Source organism: Amphiura filiformis, chromosome 3 (genome assembly GCF_039555335.1).
Source record: "Amphiura filiformis chromosome 3, Afil_fr2py, whole genome shotgun sequence".
NCBI lineage: Eukaryota > Metazoa > Echinodermata > Ophiuroidea > Amphilepidida > Amphiuridae > Amphiura > Amphiura filiformis.
Window position 1 is genome coordinate 62,890,436 of NC_092630.1, and position 15,882 is coordinate 62,906,317.

Sequence of the window (15,882 nt, forward strand, 5' to 3'; positions counted from 1 at the left end):
GAATCTCTGGTCATGTTGATGTTGATAAATCTTAATGATTTGGGGTTATAGCAACCAGATTCTATTCAAATGTATGGTCATACAATCTGGTACCAACATATCAAAAAGGGATTTAAACTTATTTAGAATACAGATTGTTCTTCTTTCTGCAACTTTACCATTTTGTTGCTAGTGTATTTAATGAAAAAAGCAGAAGACAAAAGGGAAGACAAAGGTGCCCATGGACTTGAAAATGTACAACTCTGAATAAAACACAAACATTGTTCAATATCTTACCTCTCTCCTCATTGAGCTTATCAAGTAGTGTATTCTTATCATTTAAGTCTCCTTTGAGTGTAGCTTCAAGCTGTGCGATCTGAAGTTTTAATTGCTTCTCATTGGCTCGGTACTGCCTTTCACGCTCAGCATCAAATGCACTGAAAATCAAACAAACAAAAAATAAAGGTGAAGAACAAATCAGGAATATTTTTGGTCATCAAATTGATGACCAATAGCGGATCAAGCTAGCAGACATAATAATAAATGATCAAAGCCACTAAAATCTTCTGCGGTAATATATTTGATTTTGGTGAAATCAGACCTGTTTAATTAAATCTGAGCATCACTTTTTGCTGACACAAGATTGGAACTATATGAGCATAACATGTCTTACCATGCCTATGTTTGTTCAAAACAAAGGATACGCCACAATTAGGCTTATGCTGGTTTCATACTTTCCTGCCACTTGCCGCTTTGCCTACCTAACGACAATTTTGTTTCACTGAGCAGTCGCACCAGAAATGCTAGCGGTGAAATGCTAGCGATCACACCACCGCTGTGCACGAGCGGTAGATCACTAGGACTTGAATTCAAGTCAACTCGGGAGCGGTGCCGCTCTGACATATGAGATCAGGAAACAATTTTTGGCGGTGCTGAACGATAACATTTGCTTGCATAGTCATGCCGCTGCCGCTCAGTGGCAAGCATGAAACCAGCATCACGCAGTGACGTGCCGATCCGGTTTCAGAAAAGTACATGTGGCGTGATGAAGCGTCACATCGCTCAGCTGCCGCTCAGTGACGTGCCGATCCGGTTTCAGAAAAGTACATGTGGTGTGATGAAGCATCACATCGCTCAGCGGCAAGCATGAAACCAGCATCACCCTAACCATGTTGAATGCACCTATTTGTGAAGTAACTAATCATTACCTGTTGAGTAATTTCTCATTGGCTTCATTTAGGATTTCCTTTTCCCTCTCTATGTCAACAATCCGTTCTTGAAGCTGCAATTGAATATGCAAAATAGTAATCATCGTTAGGTGACGGGTGTAATGTAATGGTTAATGTAATACTAACTGTCCATCTCTATAATATGTCTTTTTCGTAGAATCATTGAAGCAGAAAATCTTTACAATGACAAACAAAATTACATATAAAATGAGTAATCAGAAAAGACAATGAAATTAAGAGAGATATCTGTTTTCTATCCTCTTTTCTGATCACAAAGCTGGTACATTGGATTTGTGACACACACATATGTGATGAGATTAAGCAACATGGGTCCATCTGACTTTTCTGAATAATAGTTTGCACATTGCATACACAAAAATGTATCAAAACTGATTCAGTAGATTCTGGTACAAGAATCGCTTATCAATCATCACCATCAAACAATATGGAATGGCCAGCATATTTGTTTAGTCCCATCTCTATCCAAAATTCAACTGTGATCTTCTAGACACACTTGATCTTGTAGATCTTCATAATTATCTAGTATTCTATAAACATTGCTCAAAAATCAAAAGCCAAACAAAATATTTTATCTTGCATTGAACACATTATCATAATCATATTTGCAATACAACTATACGAAGTTAATTTACCTCTAGTATTGTCCTTGAAGATGAACTAGTTGACTTCAGCTCTGTTTGTAATGATAATCCTCTACTCTGCTCAGTCTGCAGTTGCTTGTTAAGATTCTCCATCTCACCCAGCACTGCATCATGACTCAGTTTCACTGCTTTCAGATTCTGTACACACAAGAAATTCAAACATGTCTTAATATAACATTTTACCTTATACAAGACTTCATTCAAAATGCATCGCTAAACATTGCTACATGCGAAAACACAGCTGGACAGGAAAACTGAACAAACTTACCACAGATTTTCATCCAGTTTTAATTTATAATGTGAGATAAATCCCATATTTATTTATTCATTTAACATACGCAGCATCAATATACACATGATCTTATTATTCATGAGCGTGAATGTCTTCCACTTACACACAGGCAAAATCCGACCAATAAAGAGAGAGCAAAAGATTCATTCCCACATTTTCTTACTTCCTTTCTTTCCCAATCCTTACAATTAAATAATTAAATTTGAAAATTACCCTGATGATTCAATTCCATTCTCAAATTATTATATATGTGCTGAATGAATGGGAATTAGTTTTGATCTGCCTACCTCTTCCAAATTTGCATATTGGACTTTAAGTGCTGTCAGTTTGGTGGACTTCTCTTTCACCTCTCGCTGCAGACGAATCATTTCAACATTTTCCTGGATATTACTCCTGCAGAAGTTAGAATAAGCCTATTAGAAAGACAATCAGTGTGCTTTGCCGATGAGCATAAATAGTGGGGCAACAAAAGCTTCATCCCCAATTATATTCAATTAAAAAATAACAAGAAACAAACAGAAGGAAAAAGTAGATAAAAACCATGCAGGTCAAGCTTAATTTGAACAGACATGTTACATGCAGTAACATCTAATCTTTTCACAGTTGAGGACAGGGTCTTAGCTAGGAATTGAGGTTTGTCCCATCATTTGAATAAAATTGCCTGTCCTAATTTGACCTTTAAAACATTTACCAGACTTCTGCAGCCCATTGGGGGTTCAAAGAGTTTCAATATGTATTGCTATTGCCTTAGGTCAATAGCCTTTCTCAACACCTACAATTATAATGTACATCTGTCAAAGACATTAAGTTTTTTTTGTCCCAGAAGCTAATTTCCCTCTGAAATGACGGGGAAACAGGTGGCTAGCTAAGACACTGGTTGAGGAGCAAGTTGAGTGGTATTAAACAAAACTAAAATAGACACCAGCCCTTTATAGAATACCATCCAAAATGCTCTGATGTACATGCATAATAACAGTGTCAATTCAATGGTTGAATTATACTGATAGGGTAAGCCTTGAACACAAGCCCAAGAAATATTCACAACAAGTTTCAAGCACAGACTTGATAACATTAGTTTAGAAGCATGCCCATATTTGGCTTTCTGGTTGAAAATTACCTAAGAAAAAACCAGAAAGATGAGGAATGAGCAATTTAAGGGCCTTTTAGACCTGGAATTATCAAAATCATGGGCTTTTCAGTGCTCTATTTTGGTAAAATTCAAGAGTCTTTCGTAGCTGTGCGGTCCACTATCAGGGGTATTTCCAGGGGAACATACCTGTATGATCATTTGTCGTAAGTACCCTCCTCTATGTGTTTGTCGTTTTGTAAACACCAGCAAATGAGGACACACACCTGAGAAATCTATGTAATTGATGCACAGGAGCTGTGTTCCTTGGTTGCGTTTCCAAAATATTGACTGCATTTACTAGTGGGGGCGTGTGTGTGTGTGTCATTTGTGTGTATAATGATTATAACCACATACATAAGGATCCAACATATCATTTATCCGACAAATGGATAAAGAAAGAAAATGTATTCAAACATAACACAAAAACACCTTTGCATAGGTTGAGATGTAAGCAAAACAATGCAATGCAGTAAACAAACATCACACTTCATCCTTACTAATTTCCCAATATGTAATCACTGCATACAATATAGAAACACTTACTTGGCAGAAGTTCTGGCAACATCAGCAAGTAGCAGCAACAGCAGCAGCAGAGAGAAAATATGAGAGTAATGCAGGTGATAATGACAATATTATTACATGGCATCTACTAGAAATTTACAGAAAATGTACAAGCATTTGCGTCACAATTTTAATCAAATATCTAAAACACCTCACCACATTTTGTTCCAATTTTAATTTTTGTTTTATTCAATAGAGCAATGCACTATATAGCATGTGTTTTAGATGTTCATCCATGCCTTTGTATGTTACTATAATCACAAATTCAATCACTTTTCCTTCCATGGAAAGATTCTTTAAATATATCTTGTGATTCTTTTAAACGCACATGCTTGTATTTCTCAAGAAAGAAGAATATTGAATATGAAACAATGCACACAATTAAACATCACAAGAGAAATTAACAAACAAACAAACAAAACACTGCTGTGAAGTAATAAAGCAAACAGAGATTTAGTGACATTTCTAATGAATATGTTTTATCGGTGACTGTCCATGTTCACATGGTTTAAGTAAACTGATGGGATCTGCTACTAGGCCTGTTTGTACTAATTCAATGATTACTGAATATTGTTTTATTGTTATTAAATATGATAACATTCATGAAATATGAACAAAACTATGTTGGGAATTAGTGACTGGTTTGTCTTATTACATGCTTAAGTTTAAACTATTCATATGAATGAGCTATTTTAATGGAAACAAATCTATCCAGCTGAAAGTATGAAGGAATTCTACTCCATTTTGATGCAGCAATTTTGGTTGAATATTCTGCATCCTTTGTTGTGGTTGTGAGTTTGTGACTCATCATAACTACATTTTCCCGCAACAGTATTTAAAAGATGTTGATCTGCAGCAACTTGTATTCTCTTCATACTACAGATTAGATGATGTAATCTACCATTGATTCATGAATTTCATATGATCATGATATGAATTATTATGATTGTGAATTTGTTTTTCAAACATGAAATAAACAGATGAAAAAGATCAAGTCTTCTATTTATCCTAATATGTTCCATGGTAAGTAGTTGTGTCATCTTTCCATAGTACAAAAGCATTTCTTTGTCTTACTTTTCTTGCATTATTTGACTACCATGTACTACTCATTGACACCTACCTTTGACCAACTGACATCTGTTCTTTGAGTATCAGCTGTGCTTCCTCATGTTCTAGCTGTCTGGTTCTCATCTACAAGCAGGTTAACAAAAGGATCATGAAAAGAAACATTGCTACCTAAAGAGCATATTTTGATATAATTGTAAATCTTCTAGCAGCTAATATTTTGTAAAATGGGGAAAAATCATTACAATATTATGCAACATAGATATGCACCAAAGCTTTATGCACTACAACTGCTAGATGTTAGCAAATGGACCACTTTTCCTGTCAAAGTAAAACCCTCCAAAGGAATCATGTAGTAGATACTACATTTGTTACTGAGAGGCAGAATTGTTGCCCTACACACAACAATGGTTTGTAATTAATTACTCTTCAATTAAATAAAGTTATAGGAGGCAATCTACAATACCTGCTCTGACTATCTTCCGATTTATTTATATATTGTAGTGTGAGTCAAGCATGCTCTTACCTGTTCCCTTAAGATTTCTTTGTCCTGCTCATGGGCCATGATCTGATCCTGCAAGTCCTGAATAACCTCTTCTCTGTTAAAATAAAATGAGGACAAAATATAAACATACCACACCTGTATTACAAGTAGTGTGACAATGTATTGACCAGTATCCAATGAGAAAGTAACTTATGTAGGGGTGGGTTGGAGGAGATGTTTCCACCTTCGCTATATCAACCAATAACAATGCAGTACTTTGTAGTGTACTGAGCTCATTATTCAGATAACTTTTTGCACAGGCTTCATTGTGTTGCATTGCTTGTTACTGGTGATAGTGTTAACTTAACTTTTCTTGAGGTTTACAGCTGCATGATACAAACTGTGGAAAAGTAAATTTAATTAAAAATCTTATGTATTAAATATACATAATGGTACATCACCTCCTGTCAATCAGTTTAACATGACACAGGTTTTAAAAGATACTTACAATCTTTGGTTTTCACCTCTAGCTTCTTCTAGTAAACTATGCCCATATCTCGGCAAGACATCTGTCCTCAAGGCACGAGGTGTACCAGACCTACAAGCAAACAGGGAGATAAAAGGCTCAGCTGAGTCTGGTGAAGTATTGTGGGATAGATGCTAATATTTGTGTGTAACCGATTGACATGGGTTACTGTGGTGCAATTTCTTTTTGCATACCAAGAAAAGGACAAAAATCCCAATACCCAGGGCCGTTCCGACCATTAGGCCAGGTAAAGCGGTCGCCTAGGGCGGTAAAAACGTAGAGGGACGCAAAAAAAAAGGGCGAAAAAGAAAAAAAACGGGAATGGAGAAAGAAAAGGAAGAAAAAATGACAGCGCTTCCGTGAGGGGCGCAGAATTGACCAATTCAGGATCGATTCTGCGCCCCTCCAAGTGATGAAAGTCAAAATTTTCGGGCGCTTTGCGCGCATTTCGTCCAAAATCATTTACAATATCAATTTAAGACCGATATTCAATATCATTGTAACCAAAATTAATCAGTGGAAAGCCCTATTTGTGCACATTTTTGCTCGCTCCGCGCACAATTGTTTCAAGAATTGGGGTGGGGGTTGTCACCGCGGCCCTGATTTGGTAAAACGATCTAACTTGAAATTTGGAAATTTTGAGATAAATCCATATCATGGGTAATGTGAGGGCGCTCTTTCCATTGGTGACATCCTCAAATCACCATCATGCCAGCAAATAATTAGAGTCATTAGATCTGTTTAATAATTTATTTTATTCAAAAAGAAAAACGGCAAGTGTTCAAACTTTAAAGCTCTTTTTCTCGAAACGGCGATTTTAATTTCAAGTTAGATCATTTTACCAAATCAGGGCCGAGTCCGGGGATTGTCATTATATATCCTTATAGCCCTGAGCACCACAAACCTTATAGCTCCGGCACAGGAAAAAAAAGGTGAGTTTTCAAGGGGCCCCTTTAACACTTTTTTTGGTATGTTCTGGTGGGGCGGCAGGAAGAGGCTTTGCCTAGGGCGGCAAAATCCCTAGGAACGGCCCTGCCAATACCATAGATCTCCAAAACACGTAATATTATGAGAAGATCCCATGTACTGATGACGCTAAAATCTCAACTTGCAGAGAGGAAGTTGGGGTCAAGGGTCTACATTAAAAAGTAGGAATAAAGAATCTTCAGGATTTGAAAACATGTGTCTGAAGCTATATCAGTTATTGTATTACAGTACTTTGGTAGAGATACAAAACCCCCTACTAGTACTACTGAGTTTTAAAAAGAGGCAATTTTTACATTCATTTTTGCTCATCAAAGGCTTCACATTGGGCTTTTTGTGCAGGTCCAGAATTTTCTGTTATAGCTAGCACAATGTATTTCATGTTAGCTCAAAACTATTTTGAGGTGTCACATTAAACAATGTTGATGTTCTTAATTGACACTATACCTTGATCCTCCTTGAACACGTAGTCCTCTCTTGATGTGATCTGGTGGGGCTGGTCTGGCCATGCCCTAAACAAGAAAAATGTGAAAGGATGACAGTACAATGAATACTACACACATTCACCAAAATATCATAATACACAATTTGAAAAGTATGAGCAAATTGTACAGCTGAATCTTGGTAACACAAAATTGTTAGGGCCTTTTGATTTTAGTTTGTGTTAACAAGATTTTGTGTTATTGGGTCATATTATGATGTATAAAGGTACAATGTATACACTAATCCGATGAGCCAAGTGATGGTCAGAATTCATTCCGCAATTACTGGGGGCTAGCCACACCAAAATGGTGTTGCAAGCCTGCATCATTTCATATTTCAGGTGGGATGGCCCCCTTCAATGGCTGCCATCGGAATCGGATTTGTCTATATGCTAAGGACTTCAACTATTTTGTGTTATCAGAAATTTTGTGTTAACAGGTTTTGCGTTAACAAGTTTACATTGTATATATGCCAGATTTGTAACAAGTTATGACTTGTGATTCAACTTCATGATTACTCAAATGTTTGACTTTTCCTCACAGTGAATCTAGACTTGAAGTAATGACTTCACTTCACAAATGACTTGACTTCACAAATGGGATAAGATATCAGTCCATGCCTTTAATTCTTGGCTATTAAATGACAATCAAATTGCAGATGAATGACAATACATTCCACTGGCCATAAATCTGCTATGGATTGAATGTTGTCAATACGTATTACGTAATTACGTATTCATAACCAGTGCATTGAGCACATTTTACTAGTACATATCAAATATTTCCCTATATGATGATATGTGTGTACTATCTAACACTGACAAGTATTCCAATCGGACTCCAATACTTACTGTATCTATTCTGGATTGCACATGTGGGTAATTAGTTGGACGTTTTGACTGTGTAGCTAGCTGTTTTGGCAACGATCAGCTGGAAAGGAAGAATTAAAAACCTTTTAGTATCATATATCAAAAATGGTATCCTATCACCAAATAAAACATACATAACCCCCATTTCAACTTAAACATGAACTCCCAACCTGCTGACACCAAGCAGTAGTGAAAGTATGCCTGAGCACTGATTTGAAAGAAATATAATGAATAACACAAAATAATAATATCCACCTGTGGTTGTAAACTGATCATCATACACATGATAACTATACCCTGTGATGGCTTGAGTTTGGTAGTGATGTTAAAATGTGTTTTTGTACGGGATAGCGTTCCGATTGTACCACCTTTACACGGAAGTATATTATGCAGTGATTCTGAAAATGGTGCACAGGTTTCAAGTATATGCAATCTAAAATGTCACAACCAAACACATAGCGATATAAGGTTTATAATTCATTTCTGTTTTTGAATCCTTTAAAAACAGACCATGTGAGAAATTCATACAATCTCATTGTGATCCTTATGCTCTGCTAAATTAACAACGATAAAACACTTTAATTGAGGCTTTTATTGTACATCTTACACCAACTTCTGCCAAATTGGTATATTAACTGCTAGACTATACCTTATTTCGGAGGGCATCATTTTGTTTCTCATAGTCTCTGACTTTTCCCTGTAATTCTTCCAACATCTCTTCTGTCTCAACATCCCGTACCTTTCTGACACCACCATCTTGGTCATGTCGTTTGCGGTCATTTACCAAACGCAGAAGTTTGGTGGCCATTCTGTGGGCAGTGCAAAGTTCAGAATAATTTGAAGTATGTATTCAGGTAATGTTTCCAGTGTACCATTTTTGATGCAAACTATGCAGCAGTGTTCTCTTGGTTTACATTTGTAATAGTAACTCAAAATGTGATTCTTCAAAATTAGTAATGTATTCCCTTATTTCACTGAATACACAGGGAGCTTGTAAAAGAGCACTGTCAAAGGCCAGGCACAAAACTGCTACTTACATTTTTGCATTATTCATATTTTAAAGTAAAATCTACTTAAAATTAATTTTAACTTCTCATCTACACCTGACCATAACCAATTTATGTTGAGCATCATATTTACTTACTTTTTAATTTTTTCTTCCTGTTTGCGAGCATGTTTCTTGAGAATAAGATTCTCATCATGGAGTCTTAGGTATCTGTCTTCTAACTCTTCACGGCCAATCTTGGCTACTGCCCGTCTCTGCTGTGCCTGCTTATGTGAGTTGTCTATAAGTAAAAAACAATCTCAGTTGAATCAATCAAATAACCATGACAACAAGTGATTTGACAGTAATTTGCATATAATTAGGATGAATGGAAACACCAGCCAGATGGGGCACTTTGATTTCAAATTTGTGATTTTCATTTAGTATCCTCCACAGAGGACATTTATATAACATACCTATAATATAAATACAATCCCTCGTAATCTACATTATATTTATTTTTTCAAATTTGTAAGGCAATTAAGCTAGATGTTTTATGAAAGAAGTAGAATTTGAAATCACAACTGCTTCAAATTTAAAATGAATCTTCAAATCCTGGAGTGAATAATTTCTCTAAAGACTTTCCTCCAATTACTACCCTGAAAAAGAGCATGTATGAATATTGATTTATTACACAATTTTAAGAGAAACAATGACTCTCAAAATGATGCTAATTGATAAAATCATAGATTTGTGAAGTTGAATACCGTGCATGTATTTATGTACAATCTATAATAGTCGGCTAGTTATAATGTTCATTTTCAACTAAAACTCCAAAAATTGGTTAATTTCTGCTCTATGTGCTAAACCGCTAGGTCCTGCTCTACCTCCAGTCAGCGGCACTAGTTCAGTGTGTGCTGCATTAGCTTAACGAGTTAGCGTTGTTTCTTATGTGCAAATACGTGCAACTTTGATCGTGAAAGTATTGTACACGCACCAAGTAACGCAAAGCTAACATAGAACACACTGGACGTCAAAAGGCTTTAACTAGGATGTCATCTATTCATTATTATTTGATTACACCTAATACCTTTATGTACTACACCACCAGGTCCTGCTCCAGGGTCTCTAACCGGGATGTCATCTATGTTGCTCTCATTGTCCATTTTAAGACTCCAATGCAGTCATATTACGTGCAAAAATATATTGTGTACTGTAACCAGTTATGTTGCCATTGCAAGCCCTGTATTAGAACAAAAAACAATGTCCCAGATGAACTCCTATGAAAGGTTCCAGCTTGGTGCGAAAGCCTCTTCTCAGTTAACAAGACCACACATCTATAATACTAATATGGACTTAGTCGTTTTTACAAATCCCTGCAACTCCTGTTGTGTGTACTGACATGGTCTTGTTTGAACAAGGAGCTTTAGCACCAAGCTGGAATCTATCATAGGAGTTCATCTGGGACCAATCTAAAACATTGATTTTGGGGAGGGTGAAGTTATGACTGAAATAATAAATGGTCATTTTGATCAGCCCACAGTGTAATTTACCCATTACCAACTTCAAAGTAAGGAACCGTTCACAAACACTTGTTAGGGGGGCCTGATGCAAAAAGGGGGCCCTGAAAAAAAAATTTTGACCCTCCTAAGGGGGGGCTGAAAAAAATGACCACATCTTTTCAAAGATTGACAGGGTCAAAAATTCGCAACCAAGTGCGAGAATCCTTTTGGATTCTCCCAGTGGAATTTTGCCAGAATCATTGATTCTCGCCATGTAACTTGTATGATAAAAGCGGAAATATTTACAAGAATCCATTTAGATTCTTGCAATTTTGTTGACGAGAATCTTTGCGAGAATGGATTCTTGCCGAATTTCTGACCCTGATTGACTTTCATCAAAAAGATTCAGCTAAAAAACCAGGCCGTTGTAACTCATATACCAGCGCGTTAATGCAAAAAGTTGGGACACCGTCGGCTTGCCCTGTGTATTATCCGCCGGTGCCATTATCATGTGACTGAAGAAAAATGCTGCTGCCACCACAGAATTAGAGACCGAGAACCGGGACTCGACCTCCATCTTGATACATTATGAATATATGAATATATAATTACAGAAAAATGCTGCTGCCACCAACGATAGCTAGCGATATAGGCTACGTAAATCGCGTATTTATATAAGCCTAATAAGGACTTGTTTTTTGTCACTGTCCTCACGTCGGTGAATGGAGTTGCAAGCAAGTCCATCGCACTACATGCTCTATTATTCGTCCATGACAAAACAGCATTTTGGTGGTGTTTCTAGATCTTAAAACAGTGATAGTCTCATGATGATGATAGCAGCTTTTCTATGTGGAACTGCTATCAAAATGATCCCTCTAAAATTCCATGTGCGATTCAACAACAACAAAAATCATATATTTGGGTCAAGTGAACAACATATTTAATGTAGGTTTCCTTGACCAATCTTTTCTTTTAAATTTCTATGTAAATAATATGTATTGTGTTTGGGCTCCGGTCTAGGCCAATTTGGCTGACTAGCATTAGCATTACCGTACTCGGGTATAAGCCCACTCCCCTAGATGGCAGATTTCACTTCAAAATGGGGGTGGGCTTATACCCGGGGAGGGGCTAGTACTTGAATTTAGAAATAAGAAAAATCTTCCCCGGGAATCATCCCCATTTGTATATATATGCCCAATGTACCAGTAATTTCTATCATCTATGTCAAATTCTTAACATTCTATTAAGTGTGGAATGTTAATTATCAGCTGATAATTTTTTTTCTTTGTTCTTAAATGTGAGAGAAAAGCATTGATTTGATTTAAGAACTTGGCCAAAATTTAGTACTGGGCTTTATATAGCCGAGTGCACCCTTGTTCCCAGAATGTTTTGAAAAATAGGGGGTGGGCTTATACCTGAAGGTGGGCTTATACCCGGGTGGTTACGGTAATAGGAAATCAAATGTGTTATGTTAATTAACTAAAGTTTGCCTCTCAGACATAGTCATACCTACATACACAATCATTAGCATGAATGCTGCAGGCATGACCTAAAGTTAATTTTTTATTACTTCCTTGGTCCGAGCTGTGCGCGTGCGCCAAGCGTACACACAGAAGAAATAAACAATCACGCTGATTGGCTGATCAATCAACGGACTTGACAACAAGCCGGTTGAAATAAGAAATAAACAATCACGCTGATTGGCTGATCAACGGACTTGACAACAAGCCGGTTGACCCATTGGTCGTCGGCGCGGCGCGTAGTAGGTGACCTTGTCACTTCTACGCGATCGCAATTCACCAGCGCGTACCCAGACCATGTAATTTGTAAGTAATAAAAAATTAACTTTTTTAGTTCTTTTTACATGATCGGTGAGCAGCAATGCGAAAGTTCTTTGCAAAAGTCTATTTTGGACATGCACATGTTTTTGTTTATTCAATGCATGTATTGCTTATTTGTAAAAGGCTTAAGCTTACTTTGCTAGCCCTTGCCTTTTGAATATTAAAATTAAGCTTACTTAGCCTGCAAAGTGCAATCATGACTTTTTAAATTGAAAGCTCCACGTTTACATTACATTAAAATCAGACTCAGCTGGGACTGTCTGTGGTTATTATTTTCACCCCTATCTTCGAAGAGATAAGCTAACCTTTGCACTGTTTCGAATCCGTGACAAAACCTGTTTTTCACTTACTTTTTCTTGATTGCATACTGAGCAGGAATGTCGTGTCAAAATCAAAATAAACCGAATGTAAACCGGAAGTTATAACTAAGGACGCCTCTTAGTCTCTGAGCCTACACTACTCTATTAGAATCTCATACAAATCGTACGTACATGAGTGTCACTTTTAGTGTTAGAGTAAGAGATTTTGTGATTTCATGATACGCCCTCTATTTTGGCACACCCTAGTAGAAAACTGGTCCAGATAAATTATACTTGTACAGATCCAGACTAATTAATGTGAGCCACATTGAGAAGTTTCATGATACAAAATCTGGGTAATGGGCTAGCTAAGGGAGTGTTCATTAATACTTTGGTAGGGGGAGGCTGGTAAAAAGGGAGGGGGACCAAAAATTTTTGGACCTTACTAGAGGGGGGACCAAAAAGTTTTAGGTATTTTGAAAGGGGGGGGGGGGGCAAAAAAATTTGCGTGCGCTTCGTTAGCATTGAGACTCTCTAGGCCTATATCAATTTTAACATATGCTTTTGTTTGACAAAATGATGGTACTTAACATTATTAATGATCAGCAACATGCAACATCTGGGTCGGTCTAGGAATCCGAAATACTGACATTTTTATCATAGAATTTTATAATTATCTCTACAAAGTAGGCTACAGGGAAAAATACAACTAGGCCCTATTGCAAATAAATTGGATTTCTTTGCACGTAAACTGCACACTTCAGTTTATACTATTTAAATAAATAATGTAATAAATTTCTGATTTATATAGCGCTTTTTTACAGCTAGATCTTGTAGGATTCAAAGTGCTGTAATTTTGCTGCCATGGTGAAGGAATCTCATTGCGGAATTATTTTTGTTCACATAGGCCCATTGCGAAATTATTTTGTTCATTAAAGGCCCATCGCCCATGGGTAGATTTACCATTGGGCAGAGTGGCCACAGGCCCAGGTGCTATAAGGGCTGTGCAATAATTATTTACCCCCGGGGGTAAAATTTCAAACGGCTCGCCAAAATCGCTTGCCCCCCTCTCGGCCCGCCAAAAATTGCTTGTCCCCCCTCTCGGCCTGCCAAAAATTCTTTGCCCCCCCTTGAACATGCCAAATTTTTGGGATCCCAATTTGCAAACCTTAAATGGTCTAGATGTATGTTGCGAGCGCAGCGAGCAGGAAAATTTGCATATTTAAGCGTTTCCGTACTGTTTTCCTAAGCCTTTTTAGAGCGTTTTATTAAAAAGGCACCCCAAGAATGTCTGCCAAAAATCGCTTGCCCCCCCCTCTCGGCTTGCCAAAAATTGCTTGCCCCCCTTTCGGCTCGCCAAAATTTCTTGCCCTCCCCCCAATTTTACCCTCCCCCCAGGGCTCATAATTATTGCACAGCCCCTAATGGTCTGGGGGGGGGGGGCAAAACTGATGCCTGTGGGACGTAGGCCTACGTGTGTGATTTTGACCAAATTAATCTCATATTTGGCCATTTTAGCTTTTTGCATAAATTAGTTTCCAATTTTAACAATATTTGACCATTCAAGTTTCAATTTTTTTTTCATGTGGTTCACGCATATTTGTAGGCCTACTATCATAATAGCCACGGATCCAAATTAGGCTGCTGTGCCAATGAACCTCCATTTCTCTTCAATTTTTTTTTTAATGTCTAATTTTGATGACTTTTTGAAACTTTTGTATTATATTTTGACCTAAAATGTTTCCAGACTCACAGAAAGACTTTTGGTAAAATTTTCCCCAGTATCATGTAGGCCTAAAGACCCCATTTTTAGAGGTCTTCTCACAGAAATACCCCCTTTTTCGGTGTCTAGGCTCTGCACTGTGCCGAAAGACCCCTAGTATAGTTTCGTCCGCCAGGCCCCTTCACTTCAAAGTCGTGCCCCCCGGGCAGTGAGTAAGGGGGCTGACATTTTCTTCGGAAGGGGGTCGGTGACCGGAGTCAATTTTTTTATGACCCCCCTATCGCAGCCAAAATTTGTTACGACTCCCCTATTTTATGACCCCCCCCCCCCCATCACTTCCACCTACACAGACTCAAGACAAATTATTCATTGCCGCAACTAAGGCGGGCAGTGCGCAAAAGCTAATGAAGAAAGTGCACAGAGCGAGTTAAAATTATTATTGTATGTGTAAAGGTGCGCGAAGCGCGTACAAATTTTGCATTAGGCCAAGTAAAATAAAAAACATGTTTCACGTCCGGGTTTTTGAAAAAAAAAGGAGGAAAAGGGCCTTTTATTTTTATCGCAAAATCGGTGTAAATACCCATATTTAAGCTGAATAGCGTACACAATAATTCCTGGAAAAAGGAGGAGGCTCTTTTTATTTGTTGTTCTAACTATCACAAAACCTTATAAAAGTGTTCCTTGTAGGACTAGGAGCCTATATTAGCAAGGCTATAGAAAGATCTCTACTTCCTAGACATATTTTTTGAAAAGTTATAACTGAATTTCAAAAAATAAAAATAAAATTGAAGAAACCTCAAAAAAAGGTATCGGGAGGGGACGTGAAACATGTTTATTTTTTTATTTGGCCTTATATAGCTATAGATTGTATGCACACTTTGGCTGCTTTGATTGTGAAATTAAAGAATGCGGGCGCAGCTGAGCATGAAAATTTTGAGTCAGCAGCCCTTAATAATTCTATAACCCCCCTATTTTTGGTGTTAAAAATGAAACCCCTTATTTTTGGTCTAAAAATTTACCCCCCAATATATTTGGGACCCACCCCCTCCCGAAGAAAATGCCAGCCCCCTAAAAATATTGAGATTTTAAGAATCGAAACTTTTCCTTTTTCTCACCCTGAATTTCCCCCCGGGAATTTCCATCCGCATGCAAGATGCAAGTTTTAAAAAAAAAAAAGACATTCGCACCAAACTTTTGGTACACATAGGTTCGCCAATCAAGTGAATCGCTCCATTTCCACCAATAAATTGACCCTTACCGATGACGTCAT

The 15,882-nt window shown here is 37.4% G+C and overlaps 1 protein-coding gene across 1 annotated transcript in view; it reads right to left on the reverse strand.

The window, feature by feature from the left end:
• The window catches only part of LOC140148913 (protein fantom-like), a 64,103-nt gene extending 51,071 nt beyond the window's left edge, over window positions 1-13,032 (reverse strand). Inside the window, 15 exon segments of the mRNA XM_072171013.1 lie at window positions 277-416; window positions 1,188-1,261; window positions 1,862-2,008; window positions 2,450-2,555; window positions 3,835-3,846; window positions 4,973-5,043; window positions 5,444-5,516; window positions 5,910-5,999; window positions 7,359-7,423; window positions 8,245-8,308; window positions 8,310-8,323; window positions 8,912-9,071; window positions 9,407-9,548; window positions 10,338-10,490; window positions 12,941-13,032. Coding sequence (XP_072027114.1) covers window positions 277-416; window positions 1,188-1,261; window positions 1,862-2,008; window positions 2,450-2,555; window positions 3,835-3,846; window positions 4,973-5,043; window positions 5,444-5,516; window positions 5,910-5,999; window positions 7,359-7,423; window positions 8,245-8,308; window positions 8,310-8,323; window positions 8,912-9,071; window positions 9,407-9,548; window positions 10,338-10,413 — 1,234 coding nt within the window. The 5' untranslated portion in view covers window positions 10,414-10,490; window positions 12,941-13,032.
• Window positions 13,033-15,882: the final 2,850 nt, after the last annotated feature.